The sequence below is a fragment of the Balaenoptera borealis genome, assembly GCF_965194805.1.
Source record: "Balaenoptera borealis genome assembly, chromosome: 12".
NCBI lineage: Eukaryota > Metazoa > Chordata > Mammalia > Artiodactyla > Balaenopteridae > Balaenoptera > Balaenoptera borealis.
In genome coordinates this window covers 59513611-59532742 of record NC_138869.1, presented here as the reverse complement: position 1 = coordinate 59532742, position 19132 = coordinate 59513611, and the positions used below count along the sequence as shown (strand labels likewise).

Below are 19132 nucleotides of genomic sequence, written 5' to 3'. Positions count from 1 at the left end.
GTTTCTTTTCATGGCTGAGTAATATTCCATTGTATATATGTGCCACATCTTCTTTATCCATTCATCTGTCGATGGACATTTAGGTTGTTTCCATATCTTGGCTATTGTGAAGAGTGCTGCTATGAACATTGGGTTGCATGTATCTTTTTGAATTAGAGTTTTGTGCAGATATATGCCTGGAAGTGGGATTGCTGGATCATATGGTAGCTCTATTTTTAGTTTTTTGAGGAACCTCCACGCTGTTTTCCGTAGTGGCTGCACCAATTTACATTCCCACCAGCAGTGTAGGAGGGTTCCCTATGAAACTTCAGTTTTTACTTTTTATGAGTATATTTCATTTCACCTTCCATGATTTCCTAAAGTAGCATGCATTAACCACTGATAAATAAATGAGATGATTTTAGATAATCATTTTATTTATTCATTTATTTAACGCACATTTATTAAGTGTGTATTAAATTCCAAGGACTGCTCTAGGTGCTGGGGATATAACAGGGAACAAGACAAATATGCTCCTTTCCCTTGTGGAGCTTAGGTATTAGCGGGGGTGCTACTCAAGCAAGGAAACCAATGAATACAGAATCAAACGAGAAGTAATGTTGGATTAGTCAGGGTAGGCTAGATGATGCTGTGGTAAGTCACCAAATCTCAATAGCATAATCCAACAAAGTTTACTTCTCATGCATGGCAAGTCAGTGGCTGGTCCAGGTGACCTATTCAAGGCAGCTGTTCTCACCCCTCTGAGATGCTTACTCCATATCAGCACATGCTTGCCTCAGAGAAGAGTGGACTGGAGAATCAAAGAGCAGCAGTTAAAGCTTTTGTGGGTGTTGCTCGTAAAAGCTTCATATTTTATTGGGCATAGCAAGTCATGTGGCCGTTCCTCCTTTCAGTGAAATGGAGAAGTGTGAGTCTTGCTAATCCTAGTGGTAAAGGAGATCCAGATGCGCCCGCCACAGTATTGAGTGCTACGAAAAATGTATATAGAGAGTTGGTGGATAGTGTGCATTTTTTAAAAAGATAATAGAAGCAAAATAAACATGAGCTTTATGTATATTATTGCTTAGAATTCTAATAAAGTTCACATGGATTTCAGAAAAAATTGAGCCAACTTAAAGAAAATTATTTTTATTGTTTCAAATTGGTACTCAGATATGAGAAAAAACATTAAGGTCATTTGTGAATGGTTGAAGTTTGAGACGTATTGATTTGTACGTCTCTTTGAGGACGTGGGTGATGATACCGTATTTATACTGGTGCCCTCGATTTTTCAGGCCCAGAATAGAGGCTCAATAAACTGTTGTTGAAGTTAATAGTGTTCATTGTTTTAAACTGCTCTTGCTTTTCTACTTAACTGTCTTGAACTATAGTCCATTGTAGTTTTGTCTTGAGGCTTGAAATTTTCTTCCAAGGCCAATTTTTATTGTCTTTATCTACATTAATATTTTTACATTCAATTATCATTTAAGTTTGGGCCACACATACTTGAATGGTAGTCTCTTTCTTTTCATTTGTCTCAGACATTTTCTTAAACCATTGGTAAGGATTCAGTAGGAGAAAGGAAAGTTGTAACATTAATGTTGGAATTTGCAACCTACCATCTTGTCTTTAAGAAAACAAACAATTTTTATGTTTCATACTCATTTGGCAACTGCTGGGTTGGAAAGAGATTTCACAAATTTGAATAAAGAGGGCAGGAAATGACACAATTTTTGCCTTTTATGTTTTACTCAAGGTCATGCATGTCTTTCTTAAAGGTAAAATAGAATACTCCTTTTGAAGATAATATGATTATGGTTTTTCCTTATATCTCTACTGTTCTTTTACTTTTGACTAAGTCTTTGTAATTTACAAAAATAAATCATCCAGGGCTTCCCTGGTGGTGCAGTGGTTGGGAATCCGCCTTCCAATGCAGGGAACACGGGTTCGAGCGCTGGTCCGGGAAGATCCCACATGCCGCAGAGCAACTAAGCCCCGGGGCCACAACTACCGAGCCTGCGCTCTAGAGCCCGCGACCCACAACTACTGAAGCCTGCATGCCGCAACTACTGAAACCCGCACGCCTAGAGCCTGTGCTCTGCAACAGGAGAGGCCACCGCAGTGAGAAGCCCGTGCACCACAACGAAGAGTAGCCCCCGCTCACCGCAACTGGAGAAAGCCCGCGCGCAGCAATGAAGACCCAACGCAGCCAAAAAAAAAAAAATTAAAATAAATAAATAAATAAATCATCCAGAGAGGGGACCCAGTTCTTCTCTGAGTGGCTAGGTCAAGAGCAAACCAGAAGAGTCTCTGTCTCTACCCAATTGACCCTTATTTCAATACCATCACTTCCCCATCTCTGGATGTATGTCTGAAACATCCTCTCAATTCTGTTAGCCAAGAACTTGTCTTAAATGAGTGCCTCTCCAGTCTGTGCTGTGAATCACGTGAATCTATAAGAGTCCATGCCCTTTGATGCAGTTTGCTGCTTTTGGATTTGTACAAAATTTGTTTATTTGGCAAATGGCACACAGCTGCCTTCTGATTTAGAGAGTGCCTTAAACTAGTTCCCTCCTACCTTAACTTGATCATTTAAATGGAAAGTGCTGCAGCTCCAACAGAGCAGACATGATATAAAAACTATTTCTGACATGACTATCTTGCCCCCCGAATCTCCATGGCTACTGGGATCTCTGAGGGAAAAAAAAAAAAAAAAAGAATAAAACACAGGTTTTATGATCCTCACAAGGGCTAAACTGTCTTTACATTATTTAAGAAAAGCTTTAAATGTTCAGTGAATGTTCTTAAGCTCATGACAATTAATGCCCAGAAAATACCGATAATCCAATGGAATAGAATAGATTTTGGGAAGTGGCAATTTGTGTAGAAATTGCTAATAGTATTGACACATACTGGGAACTTTGCATATAAGTGGGCTATAGCATGCACTGAGAGAAGTTATTTATTTGGCCTTTTATTTGTAAATAAGACAGTAGTCCTTTCCCTTTAAGGAGCATCTTGGCAGTTATGAATGAAAGAATACCGATGTCCTTTGTCCAAAGTGGCCGCGTTGGCAGAAGCCATCTAGGATCCTGATCCTAGGTGTCTTATAATTTGGAGGAACCCCAATCTTTCATTTAGGAAGACAGCATTCTGTCGTTGAAGATGATTTGGATAGAGTCCTGGCTGTACTGTTAACCATCACTAATTTAGCTTTCCCCACCAAATTCCACCAAGGCTTGTAGATCTTGTCCCAGCCTCATTCTCTACTCTTTACTCCTCTACTCTTTACTTGCTCCCTTCCAGCCCATGCACTATATCTGGCACATTCCAAAGACACATGCTTGCTGCCAGGCTTTCTGTTCTTACTGGTCCCTCAGCCTGGGATGCTCTTCCCCAGGTGCAGGCTTGTGTTTATTGAGCAGATCCAAGGTGTTATCAATGCTTCACATGTTTAACTCAGTGAATTCTCAAAATAACTGTATGAAGTGGGCAGTGGCATCGGATGGATGAGGCGCCTTGTTCTGAACTGTGTAGCACTATATCCCCTGCACCCAGAAATGTACTGAAAGATGGATATGAGTTGGGTTAGAGTTGTTTCTCATATTTAAGATGTCTTATTCTTCAAACATTTACGGAGCAACCATTTGGTGCCAGACGCCATGCCAGTTTTTAAAAAGATGAAGGTAAACAAGAATGATGGGACCCCCTCCTTTCCTGCTTTTCCTGATGCTCTTAGAGCATCGTAGAGAAAACAAGCAATTCATAGGCAGTGACATAAGATGAGCATTATATTAGCGTAAATACAAGGTGCTGTGGGAAAGCCAGAGTGCATAGGAAGCCACTGGGTGTGGGTGGTGCTGAGACCAAAGGGTGGGCTGGAGGATCTGCTGAAGGTGGGTCTGGGAGAGCCCCCCTGGCAGAGGGGATGACCAAAGATCCTGAGAGCACAGCCCAGTCCTGAAAGCAGGGCAGTGTCACTCAGGCACCAAACGTAGGGGGCAGGGTCTACTGTCTGCCTCTGGAGAAGAAAGTTAGGTTTTTAAGTGACTTGAAAAGTATACCAAAAGTCAGGACTCTATTGTCTGAGCAGTGAGATGCTGCAAAGAATTTTGAAATCAATGGGATTTTTATTTAGTATCTGATTCAGATGACTCTCTCCAGCTAGGTAAGTTGGAAGTAGTTCCATTTTCTAGATGAGACCTCTGAGTCCCAGAAGATCACATAAACATTGGCAGACTTGATTTAATTTTCTCAGTGACAGGGCTTCTACCTCCTACTCTCCACCCTCTCCCCTTCCTTCCTTCCGATCGTCGTTCTTGTCAAAAGTCAAACATAAAACTATGTGCCCACCATCCTGATCTGTCTCCAAGGAACCTACCTGCACTCACAGGGCTCCCAGAAACCAGACCCCTGCAGGAAGCCCATTGCCCCGGGGGTGGTAGGGCTTGTACATGGGACCACATTCTCTAGTCTTCTTGCCTAGGAAGCTGGATTTGTACCAGGAACCTTTTATCTGAAAAGGCGACTCTGGGCTGGGGAGAATACAGCCGACTTGACAAAGTCGAGAGGAGTTCAGTGCTGGTCTGCCCACGCTCTGGGCATGCGTGAGCCCTCAGCAAAACACAGCTGGCACGTCTAATTTTAGCCTCGCCTGCCTTGAAAAGGGACCCTTTAAGGAAATATATTTCCTCTGAAACAATCTGTATTATAATGTAGCAGCTGATAGACACGTCAGAATACTACTTATTATTGGTGGAGAAACACCCTGCCAAGTGATTATGATTTTTGTTCTTTGTGTTTGTGTACGATGATATCAGGAAAGTGATTAAAGCCTCCATGAATCATAAAGAGATAGACAGTGAGAGAAACAGTGATTTTATTTATCAGGACGATCATAAACCGAAGGGGACATCTCTTTTGATTTTTACAAAATGGATGTAATGATCAGATTGATTATTTCTGCTATGATAAGTTGCTAATTGTGATCTGATGATGCCTGGCTTGTTACGAGCAGTCCTGGAGTAGACTACAACATTTCTTCAATACTTACCATCCTCCACGTCCTCCGAGAAGTAAAAGGTTCGTTTTTAAAGCAGGTCTTGGATTCCTTCGGCTTTTAGTGCGTTCACAGGTTTTGAAAGCATCCGGGACACACTTTTTCCATTTTCACCAGCCAGCTTAGTCCGTCTGCCTTGATTTTTTCCTCTCTCCCCTTCCTCCCTTCGTCCTCCTGTCCCTCCCGGGGTCTGCTGTGTTTTGTTTCGCAGTGTGGCTTACCTGGAAACTTGGCAAGCAAAGCAAAGAAGGCAGCTCTTGTGCGGGGTTGATGGAGGGAAGGATAAGGAATCATCCGCCGCCCACATTTGAGTTCCCCGGGAATCAGCGGCAGCGGTAGCAGCTTTGCTGCAAAAACCGCTTTGCTATTCGAGATAGCCAGTAGAGGGAATCGGAACTTTGCTTGCAGCAGGGGTTGAAGCAGCCTTTTTTTTTTTTTCTTGGAGGAAAGACTGCAGCCTTCTGGACTGCGTACGCTGCTCCCTGGAGGGGCTCTCCGGGTCCCACCCACTGGCTGGAAGGAGGGGACGTGAATGAAAGGACAGGACAAGCACCGAACACCATGTCACTCTGGGAGGGACACAGCAGCAACTGAGCTGTGAGAGGTTTTTTTTTTTTTTTTTTTTTTAGTTTTTCTTTTCCCCTTTCTTTTTCTTTCTCCCCCCCCCTTTTCTTTTCCTTTTTTTTTTTTCTCTCTCTCTCTTTTTTTTTTTTTTTTTTTTTCGTTTTCTTTAAGGTGGGGAAAGAGACACACAGGAGACAGGAAGCTGATCTGCAAGATTTCCGAGTTGTGCTAAAAGGACTTTGATTTTTTTTTTTTTTTCTTCCTTTACAAACGCTGGCAATTGACATCACTACGGACAGCCGGGTAGAGAACAAACTGCCTCATCCCAAGTGGACCCCAGGCGAGAGCTGGGGAGGCTGTGTGGGGTTTTTCCTACAGATCCCCCACCTCCCTCTTTTTTTGGTGTGTTTCTTTTTAAAATTCTTGCTGTGTTGGAACTAGTGAGTGGTGGAAGACTCTCGGAAGCCTCATCAGTCATCGGGACTGTCAGGAATAGTGGTTCCAGAGGAAGCTCGGCCTGGGGCACATACCCTGTCATCCAGTTCCCTGCCTCGGAGATAGAGATTCCAGCTACATGGGCAAACGCCTGGATCAGCCACAAATGTACCCCCAGTACACTTACTACTATCCTCATTATCTCCAAACCAAGGTATGGCTCGCTCCACAGTCTGGCAGCAGTGGGGTGTCCTTCTGCACTTGGGATGGGAAACAGACAGGCATGTGAATTATTATTTACCGCCTCCCTCTCCTTACCCCATCACCTCTTCCTGCTTCTTTGAAATTAGTAACATAGCAATGGAGTTAATGAAGCAGAGAAGGATATAAGAAGAAAGCAAGCCTGGAACTGGTGCTTTCTCTTTAAGGAGAGATAATAGTTTTACTTGAGTTCCTTTGTTGTTATTTGGCTGCCTAGGTGTTTCTGATATCCATCAAGTCCTTGGCAGATGGGCAGGGTTGTTAAAAAGGAGATCATAACAGTAATGGTCAGGCACAAGAATACAATTTCAGGGGCTTTTCTGGTGAGCTCTTCTTTGTTTGTGGCTCTAAAAGGTTTTTTCCCACTGGATAGGACACGCCGGGGTGGGGGCGACTCAAACTTTTAACCGCTGAGTGTAGAATGAAAAGACGGGTGTGGGAGGTACACGGTAACTAATTCAAGTCTCTTAGAGTTTGCTTGGGTGCATTTTTGTTTTTTTTATGGCCTTATTTTATACTGAGGATGATTAGGATGCTAGAGAGTGAATTTAGGAGCTTTACAATAGATGTTCTTTACTTTTAGAAGCTAGACGTTGGCTGCCATCAGGAGGCCTGGGTCTTGAAAAAGAATGAAATATACTGGTGATAATTGGACATGAATTGGTTAAATACTTTAGGCTTTATGTGTGTGCTCAGATGATCATGAGGGGGCCAGTGGCAAGACCACGTCACTGAACAGTGGGTCATGCCAATCATGAACTTTATCCTGCAGTTCAGACATGGAAGACTCTCAGGTGTGAAATCACTGCTCCTTGTCAGTTACATCGGACTTAATTTTGGGGGAAAAATGTTGGTTGTTCCCCCTTGAATGCGTGGATTGTATTCCTTTATGGATGATATTATTTTATATTCCATTAGCCAGACTCTACCGTGTTCTTGATAAATACGCCGGGAGTGAACAAGGCATGCCTGAGTGATCTGTGCTGTCACCAGGACTGGGTGCTGTGATTAGGGTTTGGTAATTCATGCCTTAGTTAGCTCTCATTTATTCTCTCTCACCAAACAATGCTGATTTGTAAACCAGATCAGGCAGCAGACTTTCAGTATTATATTAAAGATTGTTCTTTTTTTCCCTTCCTTTCTCAGTCGCTTTACAATTTGCCCTGCCCCTCCAAGGTCGACTCACACTGCTTTTTGCCTTTGTGAGCATTTAGTTTGGGCTGCTGCTGAAATAAATAGACCAGCCCGCCTGCTCCAGTGGCTAGAGTTTTAACTCTTTGGGGGATTGGGAAGAGAACGCTGCCTGCCTTCCTCAAAGAAATGGCAAAGCAAGGACAAGTTAAAAGGGGAAATTTATAGTCATTTCTCATCCCCCAAAGAAACAGAAACAACAAACAAAGGTTGCATGAAAAATATCGCACATTCCATCCCCTTTAGTCATTTGGCTAAATTTTTCCAAATGTTTCAAAATTCATGCTTTCTTTTTGGTTCTTGTTTTCTCCGATGAAGTCTATTCAGAAAAGAAACTTTAGATCAAAATGAATGGAATAATTGCTTTTTGGTTTGAGATTTCTTTTAACCTATTGCTAGCAGGAAATAATGTCGGGCACATTATATTAAAGGCACAGGACCAGCTACACTGGTGGGAAGTGTGTGTGTGTGTGTGTGTGTGTGTGTGTGTGTGTGTGTGTGTGTGTGTGTGTGTGTTGTTTGGGGTAAAGAGGAAACATGGGGTGTTGAGGGAAAAGAGAGCTAGAAAAACAGAGAGGGAATTTAAAAATAAATCTGTTTTGGGGTCCTATGTAGTTTAGTGTTGTGTAGACAGGCAGCATCTGGATCTTGTTACTTTCAAGCTAGTCAAAGCCATCAACTTCTGGAACATTTTTAAAGAAGTTAGATCCATTAGGCGACCTCAGCTGATATTTGGGTAATCAGATCTGGGTGGTAGGGAGTATAAGATCAGCTACTTTGGCTATCATGGTAGTTCATATTGATTATTGCGTTGTAAAATTTCGACAGTGCTGTGAAGTTGTCAAATATCATTACAGTGGCTCTGAAATGACAGACATTAATGACATTCTTGGAAGCTGAAGATATGAAAATGTGCCCTGTTTGGGAACTTAGGCACTCAGGGAATGGGAGGAAGGGTCAATGTGCAATATTTTAAAATATGGGAACTTTCTGACAGCGTTCGCACTGTATAATAAAGTCCCATCACACCCCAGCATAGCATGAAAACAACCGGGTTGTTTCGGTAGCACTTTTTGCTCCTTTTACACTTATATCTCAAAATATAACCTATAGTAATTTTGAAGGAAATGCATGCTGCTTAGATTTATTTGCTAAGCCTAGGTGGAATTCCATAAAATCCACTGTCCTTCCAGCCTTGGCTTGTAGTTTTAATCCAATTTTAAAATCATTGCTTTTTAAAATGATGCTGATATGTAAAGAACATTTATGGTTGATAAAAATAGAATTCTGTGGTTGACAACAAAAATCATATTCTGGTGATACTGTGCCGTAAACTGTTCTCTAAATTCAGGTGTTTTTAACTAACCCACAAAAGCTATTTGCTGACATTAGTTTTGGTTGGAAAATCTTCATGGGATATTTATTATTGTATTCATTCAGAAAATGCCAAAATACTGAGCCTTCTCTTTCTACCTAAATATGTGTGTTAAATGCAGCTGCTATTTTCTTATGATAAAACAAAATGAAAACGGATTTTGAAATAAATGCAAATGTCTTCCATTTCCTCAAATGCAATTTAAGTTTTAGAAAAACTTGTGACACTTCCCTGCTTTCTCTGCTCCCCTTATTACCCATCACATTAGAACCAATCTCTTCATTTTGTTGCTTAAAAAGAAATAAAAAAATAGAAATAAGATACTTATGCTTTTGTTTCTTTGAATAAATTTCCAGATGCTTAAAATGTTATATTAGAAAAATGTATGTGTAAGTCAAATAAAAGGAAAACCCATGGCTGACTTGTAGCTGTTGTACCTTGTAGTAATGTGGGTATAACATGCTTACTCTCCCAGACCTCACATTAAAAGTTGTCACTTGTCAATTTTCCTTTTGACCAATTTTGTTATCCTAGCCAAAGAAGCAATTTCTAAAAAGAACATTACTTTTATTTAGAAGTAATGAAGAAATTTTGGTGACATGTCCTAATATTTCAATAAGAGACATAACTGGATTTAAAAAAAAGACTTTCATCAAAACGAATTTGCTGTTGGAAAAGCCACCCATAATAATCAGCAAGTTTTAGAGAAAGGAGACCAAAAAATAGTTTCTTAGCTTAATGATAATATATGCAATGATGTTTGCTTAAGTTGTAACATAATATTTCTCAAGAATTTTGTTACAGCCCATTCCAAATAACCAACCTGTTGCTATTGCATTATGAGACCCAGGGTGAATTTCAATCTGAATTCGAGGTACTTTGAGGGGGTTTTCTTGGAAAAACAAATGAGTTGAACTGGGAAAGGTAAAGAGTAAAACGTGGTAACAGCCTGGTGAGTTGATATTTTGCAGTTGAGAAATAGGTATTTCTCTCATATGTGATATTTAGAAAACTTTAGTCATCTTCATGAAACTTTAAAACTCACCCAAGCACACACAGCAAGTTTGTCTTTTCTTCCTTTCCACGCCCTTGCCATATCACTCTATTTCTCCCAGTTCAGTGCAGTTTCTAATCACTCTGCTTTTTCATCAGTCTGCTGCCTGCCCTTCTTTGGCCATCTGCTTCCCCAGAAGACCTTGAAGAAAGGGGTTCAGATCATGGAACCCTGACCAGGTCTCCCTGGCTGGTGGTACTCAGATTCTGTTCAGAGCCTGGTGTGAAGTTGGGGTCAGGTGGAGGAGTAATTCATCACCAGCACACTGATTTCAGGCTGAATTTCCAGCCATCTGCAGCTGGACAGCCGCCCGGCCCTGAAAGTCTAGCTGGACCCCAGTTGTGCCATGAAAAGAGCAGACACTTGAAAACACAAGGCCAGGGCGGCCTGCAAAGGAAGAGGGAGCCTCCCGTGGGGCCAAGGATATTCTTAAAGATGTGAATGTACAGGTCCTACAAAAGCAAAACAAAACAACCCTTCACACATTCCTCACACATGAAAATGTAGAAAATCTTGCAGAGGGAGGGAGTGAGTTTAGAATTTCCTTAGTACTTCCTGCCTCAGATTTGCATTGATAGTCAGAGTTGGTAACTTGCCAGTTACCAACCAGTTTTGTATGTTTCAGCCTTGAAAACTCCCAGGTACTGTTTTCCTTTAAAAGACTGAAACATATAAAACTGGTTTTCTAAAAATCTTCCAGCAAGATAATTTTTTAGGAATAGCTCCACATATTTCTTTCACTTCCAGGGGGTTATAGGATAGCATGAAATGATGATCGATCTTGTCTCGTGTTAGAATGTATACTATTTTAATTGGTTTTAAATGAGAGAAACATAGAAACAAGAGCCTACCTTGCCTTTTCAATTTGGTTTTTTTTTTTCTTTACTCCTCCAAATCTTTGTTTGCGTTGGGATTTTCTTTCTCTAATGTCGTCATTGTTTTCAAACACTAAGTTTGGTGCCTACTAAAAGGAGTAGAAATGTAAAAAGTTCATGGTGTTTTTTTTTTTTTTTGGAATAATTCCAAACTTAAGGGAAACACCATGTATATTTCTTTGAACAGTATCTTTCCAACACATTTTCCTTTCATTTTCTCTCAATTTGGAAAAAGAAAAACAGAATTATAACTCAAACCTATTTCCATGAAGTAATAAAATGTATTTGAGGGTTGGAGGTAGGGGCCACGTGAAGGAAGAGGCTATAGAGAAGGAAGGATGCACATCATTCCAGGTCTTTCTGGCTCCAGGAATTCTGGAAAGCTTCGTTTTTGCACCAATATGATTTACACGATCCTTTTTGACATTATCAGTCTTTTTGGCAGAGAGGAGTCTCAGTCACAATGATGCCCATGCCAAATTCTAAGAAAACCAGGGTTTTCCTTTAAAAGAAGATCTTTGGAGTGTTGGACTTCTTATTCAGAGTAAATGGTTGATGTTTATCCAAAATTGACTTCAAGTACTACATTAAAATTGTGTTTTGTAACAGCCTCATAAGCCACAGCTGTATGTGATTAAATAGTGTAATATCAAAAGCATGTGAGAAGAGACATTTTTATGCTATAGCTGTTCGCAGCAAGAGTACAGATGGGGCTGAGGGGAGCCCAAGAGCAGAAATGTGTGTGGTGATACGTGTGTTGTTGAGGATATGTTATGATACGTTGTGTTGAGGGTACGTGTTGCTATTTTTGGCAGTAGTGGGAAAAATGCTGAACTATTTTGGATGTGATTAAAAATATGCTCTTTGAAAATGGAAACCAACATAAAATACCAATTTTTATTTTAAATATGGAATGCCATTTCATTGCAAAACACATAGTTACTGAATGGATCTGAAAGAAATACAGATGGAAAGATGAAAGTTATTCCCATGAAGCACACATTCAAAGAGCAAAAGTGAAGTTTTTCCTTTCTGTTTTGAAATTATAAATGGTTTTCTTCTCTGTTTCGTTGCTACTTTAATCTATGGAACTATTGTAAGAAAACCTTCAGGCCATTTATCCCTAAACAAAAGAGTGATACATAGTAAGGATCAGCGACTTAGAGCAAAATAGGTAGCAGTGTGATTCTTTTTTAAGATGTTTGAGAATATGATATTCAGTTTGGTATGAATATTAATATTTTGTTGCTAGTGTTAAAAATTACATAGTCACACAAGGAGACAACTTTTGTTTCTATTTCTTTAGCAGGGATGTTATAGTAAAGAGGCTTTAACTACAATGTTTTTGAAAGACTGTTCATGAAAACTATAATCTCTCATCTTCTAGAGATTATCAATCTATAGGATTACTAATACTAATAAAAGATTTATTACTAAGTGATCATTTTCAGGGCCTTGAAAAAACCTATAGAATTGGCTATTTATTTTCAGATTTCAAACATTCAAAAGCAATTTTCAAAAGGCAAGAAGAGGTGTGGACCGAGGTAGGATTGGATTGTGTTTGTTTTGGTTTTCAATTTTTCTTTTTCAAGTTGATATTGGCAGAGAATTTGTTCACATAACTTTATTTTTCCATGTAGGTTTATTGGTCAGGAAATATATACCATGTAGAATCAGATATCTGAATGAAGTTTTGCTGTTCAGAACATCAACCTCTAATATACATCCAATTTCTAGAGGATGGAGAGTAAATTATAAGACATTCATTCTGCTTTTCTTTGGGAGAATTATCTGATTTGTGTGTCAGTGAGTTAGTTTCTAGGACAAGTTCCCTAAGATCCCTTCCAGGCTTAGCATTTGTGACTCTTGCTTTGAGATGGATGAGGCTGCTTTGATATATTAGGGATATTTGGGAGATGACCTTGGATTTGTGTCACTGATGAGTTTTTGTTTGGGTCCTCAGCGCTTTCTACAGAGCAGATCAAGCGCTGCTTTGCCGACCCTGGAGGCTTGACACAGGAAACTGTCTGCATCCTTCACCACATCTAAATCCAGGGCACCCGGAGAAACACCCCTATCACCCAAGAGTGGGTGGAGAACAGCTCCCAGGGATGAGGCCAAGTGACAGGCACTCTTTAATCATCATTGCTGGCTTTGTCGTGGTTCAAGTTTTCTTCCTTGAGTGGGTAAAATTAGGCCTTATGCGAATACTTGCTCTCTTCAGGTGACAAAAGAGCTGAATAGTGATGCATGTGTTTGGCTAAACCAGTTGATCTCATTAAGATCCTGACAGCCCTAGTTTCATGAATGAATCTAAGAGCTCGTGTACATGTGGAAATAACAATTGAGAGATGAAATGCTATTTTGACTGGAGTTTGCAAAACCTTCAAATCCCTGAACTTCTGAATAGTAACCTTTAAAGCGCGGGGAAAAAATACTCTAGTAACCAGAGTGCATGGTATTGTAGGAGAAAAATAATATCTTCTCCAGGACGCATAAACAAAAACATTCTCTTTTCCTCTCTTTCTCGCTAGGTATTCTTCTTGGTCCCCCTCAAAGCCCCTGTTACCTGAGTTAATGAAAGTAAATGGAACCCTGAATTTTGTTTTTATGAATGACTAACAAATACCAAAAATAAACTAGACTACATACACAGTCAAGGCAACCCTGATAATATCCTTTCCTGTTGTGTGGAAAGTAAGGCACAATAGAAGTAAAATAAATCTCATGATATTCTAAATATTGGTAGTAAGTGTTTTGGGGAACTGATTTTTAACTTGTTCTAGAATTAGTTTTCCTATCATTATACCGTAGGGTTAAGAAATTGGCATGTATTGCCAGATGCAGGTGACCTTCTGTTTATCTCATTCTTAACTGGTGGTTTTCAAGCTGAATATGGATCATGTATAGAATTTAATGAGAATTTTGGAGAAGTCTTCCTATTTTTACCTAGGGGCTGCTATTTATCTTAGATTTCTGATTGATGACAATTTAGTGAAAAAGAAAATGGGAAACAGAATGCTATCTGGTTTTCTGGAACTGTTTAAGATTTCTTAAAAGGTTTTCTTATGTATGCAAATCATATTTGAGGCTATTACTGATGACTGTAAACTCTTAGGTTGACCCTTTTAAAACTTATTCACACAGATTGGATGGTGGCATCCTGAATATAACTTAGAACTAAGGTAACTTAAAATTCAAGCAAATATACATTTTTTCTCTCTTTCTTTATTTTTTCATTTTTTAAGCAAATATACTTTTAAAGTCCCAAATAGTTTTTTAAAATCTTTCTTTCTTTCTTTCTTTACTTACCTGTGCCGGGTCTTAGTTGTGGCATGCAGCATCTTTTAGTTGCAGCATGCAGGATCTTTAGTTGTGGCATGCGGGATCTAGTTACCTGACTAGGGGTTGAACCCGGGCCCCCTGCATTGGGAGCACAGAGTCTTAGCCACTGGACCACCAGGGAAGTTCCCCAAATAGTTTTGAGTAGATGAAGTATTTGAAGAAGTGTGTACAAAGCTTGGAAGAAAATTTCAGACTGTTTTCAGGGATACCATACAAGAAAACCATATGACATACCCATGATGTTGAATTTCTTCTTGAGAGATGAGAGAAGCAGATTTTTTTTAGCTTGATGCTAGTCCCTTGAAAGGTTGTGACAGCTCCTGTGTTTGCCTTGGTCTTGGCTTTCAGCCCCTCGGTCTCTTGTTCATTGCCAGGCATACCAGTCGAGACTGTGCCTTCAGAAGTAAGGATGTTGTGTTGTAATCTAGGTAGGCAGGGAAATCTGAAAAGAATAAAGTTCTGATGTTCTTTTCTCAATTTATTCCAAAAAGTTAACCATTGACTTTACACTTTATTATTCATCTGTTAGGACAACTGGACTTATGTTAGCAACAGGGAATTTTCCCTTTCTGGCTTGTTCTTGTGTTTTACTTTGTTGATAAGCTGGAAAAAGATGAGGAAAAAGTGCAAGGGAATAGGTCAGTGAACAGGGAAAAATTCTGATCTTTTAAATAATTTTATTGAAGTATAGTTGATTTACAAGTTTGTGTTAATTTCACATGTACAGCAAAGTGATTCAGTTATACATATATATATTCTTTTTCACATTCTTTTCCATTATGGTTTGTTACAGGACACTGAATATAGTTCCCTGTGTTATACAGTAGGACCTTGTTGTTTATTGATGAACAGGGAAGAATTTTTCTCCAAATTTAGTGATGTCCTTTAACAATGGGAGAAGTAAAGGGTCATTCTAAAACCTCCATATTTTCTGAACACTTTAGGAGCCTCCCACTTCTCAACAAATATATTAAACACATTAAAGTGTACCCACATTCCACATCAAATTATATTTTTTGCAATAAAATATGGAAAGAGTTTTTATTATTTTGCCACTAAAACTCTCTGAGTATGAGTAAATTCATTTATGTGTGCTTGTGAATTTATGTGCACTTACCATCTTGCATATGTAAGTGTTCTTGAAAAATGAAAAAAATTTAATCTACAGATCTTCTTGCGGTACAAAGAAAGATTATTTCGGTCTCTACTAAATAGAACAATGAATAAAGTTGGCAATGTATTATGCTTTGTAGAAACAAATGTTTGCTAATTTTGGTTTCACAGTTTTCTTTTTCGTTTGGAGGCAATACATTTTTCTCATCTTGTCAGTGCTTTTGTGGGTCCCTAAAGTGGTCGGAGAGCCTGAAAAGCTGGCCATATCTCTACCTACTGTGACATTTTGGCATTCAAGATATCTCTGTATTTTACTAATCCCAAATTTCCAGGGCGGGACATGTGTTAGAACAGCACAGTGTATTGGAAAATGTCATTAACATTCTTTGGCTAAAATATGTCACAAGCAGATACATTGGATTGACCTTTGGTGGTGAGAGCAATTGAGAGTTCCAGATCTGGGTGCCAGGTTCACAGAATTTTTTCATTGTGCAATTGGTAGAATTGTTTACCAATTGGAAAGAAAAAGAGCTTGACTGTAACAGGTGTTTCCCTGGGCTCTCAGCTTAGGGTCCAAGCAGGAGGCAAGTTCCTGGCACAGTAGTTATTTTATGGCATAATCTTTTAAATTCTTCTGTTTCTAAATAGGGTCATGGGTTTTTTACATGTATTAAAACGGCCACCTCCTCCTGTTCCCCAAGTCCACGATTATTCACCTTGGATGACTTCTCTTGGTTTCCAGAGGTCCCTGTCAACCCTGCAACATCTGTGTGCCTCTGAAAGCAGACAGGTCTGCACATATGCACACCCCAGTCAGATCCACCACGACTCTCACAGTGGGTGAGCACCCTGAAGATACTGCTTCTCTAGCCCTAAGCCAAGCACGATGCTTCCTTCATTTTTATTCTGATTTTTATTATTTTCAGTAATATAAGAAAACAAGGATGCCAGGTCCAGAGCATGGCCTTCTCCCCCCACCTCAGTCAAGAAGGACTTTTCTCTGTCTCTCTAGACCCCTGCATATGCTCACACCGGAAAACTCCCTCCCCTCCCACAATCTTGAAGGGAGAATTCTCATAGTCACCCAATGTTTTGATTCTCCTCCTAATTACTCAGTTTTCCTTCCCAGCCCTCTAGCCAGATCTCACCAAATTTCATCAGCAGATTCAATGAATAAGCTTTGATTTCTCTTTCACAAACATAAAACACACACACACAAGCACACACACACATTTCTGGAAACTTTAAGAATTGTTTCAATGGTTCTGATTTTCTCTGAGGCTAAATGACCACTGAGAAATATGGAGGGGCAAAGTGGTCTTAAGGAGACATATACTCATTCTTTTCAGGTCTAATAAGTTTTTTGCTGCTAGCTGATGGCAAAAAGGGATGAGTCTCACCAAAATACAGATGACTAATAACTTTTACTTTCTTTCAAAAATGTAGTATCTTCCCATGATCTGAGATATATTGATAATGTATTATGCAAATTAGATATATATTATTTTCCTCCATTATTCTTGATAGAGTTTTTTAGAAATCTTATTGATAGATTGACTCTAATTTTTCCCCAATTTCATTGTTTATTGTTTATATTGTGGAAATTCTAATGATCCTCAAAGCCTGTAATGATGAGGCTGTCAATAGCATGGTAGAAAAAACTGGCAGTTCCATGATTTTAATTTTACAAGTGATTTAGGAGAAGCACCAAGAAAGATAAAACAAAGAAAAGAAGAAAGAGAAAATAAGAGGCTAATGTTATCAAGTTCTAATTTATTTTTGAAAATGTCTGGAATTTGACTATTTTCCTTTCCAAAGGCAAAGAATAAGAGCTGTTTGCAAAGGAAGTGATAGTTTAGGAATCAAAGAACCATCTTCGGGAAAAACTTTGATGTGAATATAGAACTTGATTTGGAGGAGTCATATATTTGAGACTTTTGGTGTCTTGTGAAAAAGTAAAAAAAATCAGTGCTTCTGAGGACAGCTTAGTGCTTTGTTCTAGCACAGCTTCGTGCTTTGTTCTGCTTCCACGTATCAATACACTTGATAACTTCCAGCACCTGCTTTTCTTGTTCTGGTTTACCCATCACTCGTTCCTACCGACGACCTGGATAAAAGCCTTATTGATGCTTTTGACTGGAAACAAGGGTGTTTTTTAGAAGGATATTGAAATAAAATTTTTACACGTATTTGAAATTTCTATGTATAAAATGTTCATATAAAATTTTTATCTGCTCAAAAATATAATCACGAGCGAAGCTCTGTTGTTCTATATAGAAAGGATCTAGCTTTGAGTGGGGTAATCCAATAGAATAAGTTATGAAACTAGCAAAGCTGTATTGGCATAAAAATTGTACAATGCTAACCAGATGGCAGTGATGTTTGAGGGCCACTGATGTGCCCAGGGATCCACAGAACTGTTGAATTGAAGATGTGAATGCAATCGTGCTTAAGTGCCCTGGCTCTCAGCACATTCATATGTTAGAGGGTGGGTCCTGGTGAAAGAGTGTCTAGATTTCAACACGGTCATTGCAGTTTAGGTCAATAGCGGTCCAAGAAAAGTTAGCTATTATTGTTATTATTATTCATGGTCTGTCTTTTCTGCCAAGTTCATTTTACTCACTTCTCCATCCTTATTCCATTTAGGATGTCTGTCTGCAGTGACCTCACATTTACACTGCATCCTCTCAATCTCCCTGCCTTTCCCAGATTGTCCTTCCTGGGAAACTAACTCTTTTCTTTCTGTTTCACAGCTTCCACTCCCCTTGCCCTTTCCCTCTCACCCCTTTTCTCCTATCCTCAACTTGTCTGCTATGGATTTGCCTTCTTTGCCTCCCTGCCTTTAGCTCCTAAACTTCTTCCTCCTTTTTGTTCCCTTTGCTCTCAGTTTCCTCTTATCTTTTTAGTTATTGCTTTTTATTTTTTTCCCATTTCTTTCCAAGGTAGAGTGGATTGGATTTTGACTTTCTTTTCTTGCTTGGTTGTAAATCTATTTTTGGCTTTCAAATATACCTTTACTTATCAGGATCAGATTTGTTTCAGAGTTAGTCTGTGAACCCCCTGAAGACTAGGACCACAGGGTCTTCATCTTTGAATGCCCCGCAGGATCCAGTAGAGTGCCTGGTGCAGGCTGAGTGCATAACAGAAGGTTTTTAGCGTGTATTAATCTGTGTTGTTCAGTGTGTCTCATGCAGTCCTCTGTTGCTGAAGGCAGTGATTTTTAAAACCAGAGTTGCTGAATGTTCCCTTCACCTCTGTGATGCTTTATGTCAAAAGGCATTTTGTGTAGCAGAAATAAGTCTTACTAAAGTAAATTCTTTCACATATACCAACTGATATATCACTCCCTACCCCACCTTTCTCCCCTGAAACATGTGGGCCACTAGGACCCCAGGACTGTTGGCTCGAGTTAGGTTATGTACGCAGCTAATGGGACACACTGTGATAGCAGGTGAGCTCAGTCCGAAACTGCAATAGGAAGAGAAGAGAGAGAAGAGAGAGAAGGGAAGAGAAGAGAAGGGAAAAGAAGGGAAGAGAAAAGAGAAGAGAAGAGGAGAGAAGAGAAAAACTGACACAGTGTTGCTTCCCAAGATGCTGGCAAGAACATCAGAACGCATGCCAACTTGGAAGGACAGAAGTGGATTTCAAAGACAGCCAGTATTTGGAAATTGGGGATGAGAATAAGCAAGGAGGTCAGGACTAAATGGCAGTGGTGGTGGTTTGAGGGGACTGGAGAGGCCATTCCTGAGCAGTTGCCAAGACTGTCAGCTTATATATTCAGCTTCCTTCCTTGGGTTGGCGGAGAGTTGGACATATCAGGAGGTGAACTCAGAAGACGCAGCTAGGAGATGGGTTGAGTGCTAGGCCCATCTTTTTGTCTA

The 19132-nt window shown here is 39.7% G+C and overlaps 1 protein-coding gene, 1 long non-coding RNA gene and 1 pseudogene across 12 annotated transcripts in view; 2 read left to right on the top strand and 1 right to left on the bottom strand.

Annotated features, from left to right (window-relative positions):
* Nucleotides 1-398: 398 nt before the first annotated feature.
* Nucleotides 399-5374, bottom strand: LOC309608557. The gene is made up of 2 exons (XR_014232965.1): nt 5260-5374; nt 399-968 (listed from the first exon to the last, which is right to left on the bottom strand). It is a non-coding gene; the product is annotated as an uncharacterized lncRNA (long non-coding RNA).
* A 744-nt stretch (nt 5375-6118) lies between these two features.
* The window catches only part of RBMS3 (RNA binding motif single stranded interacting protein 3), a gene marked incomplete at its 3' end in the record, with an annotated part of 720886 nt that continues 707872 nt past the window's right edge, over nt 6119-19132 (top strand). For 6 of the 10 annotated variants that reach the window (XM_082348666.1, XM_082348672.1, XM_082348668.1 and 3 more), the window contains exon 1: nt 6120-6251. In XM_082348666.1, the coding sequence (XP_082204792.1) occupies nt 6177-6251 (75 nt within the window). In that variant the 5' untranslated portion in view covers nt 6120-6176. Of the gene's footprint in view, nt 6252-19132 lie in introns of all 10 variants that reach the window. The other 4 variants (XM_082348670.1, XM_082348665.1, XM_082348664.1 and 1 more) reach the window with 1 other exon arrangement.
* LOC309608459 (DNA primase large subunit pseudogene) overlaps nt 6155-19132 on the top strand; it is a 255999-nt pseudogene continuing 243021 nt past the window's right edge. The window contains exon 1 of the transcript XR_014249666.1: nt 6155-6251. The product of XR_014249666.1 is annotated as a DNA primase large subunit pseudogene (transcript). The remainder of the gene's footprint in view (nt 6252-19132) is intronic.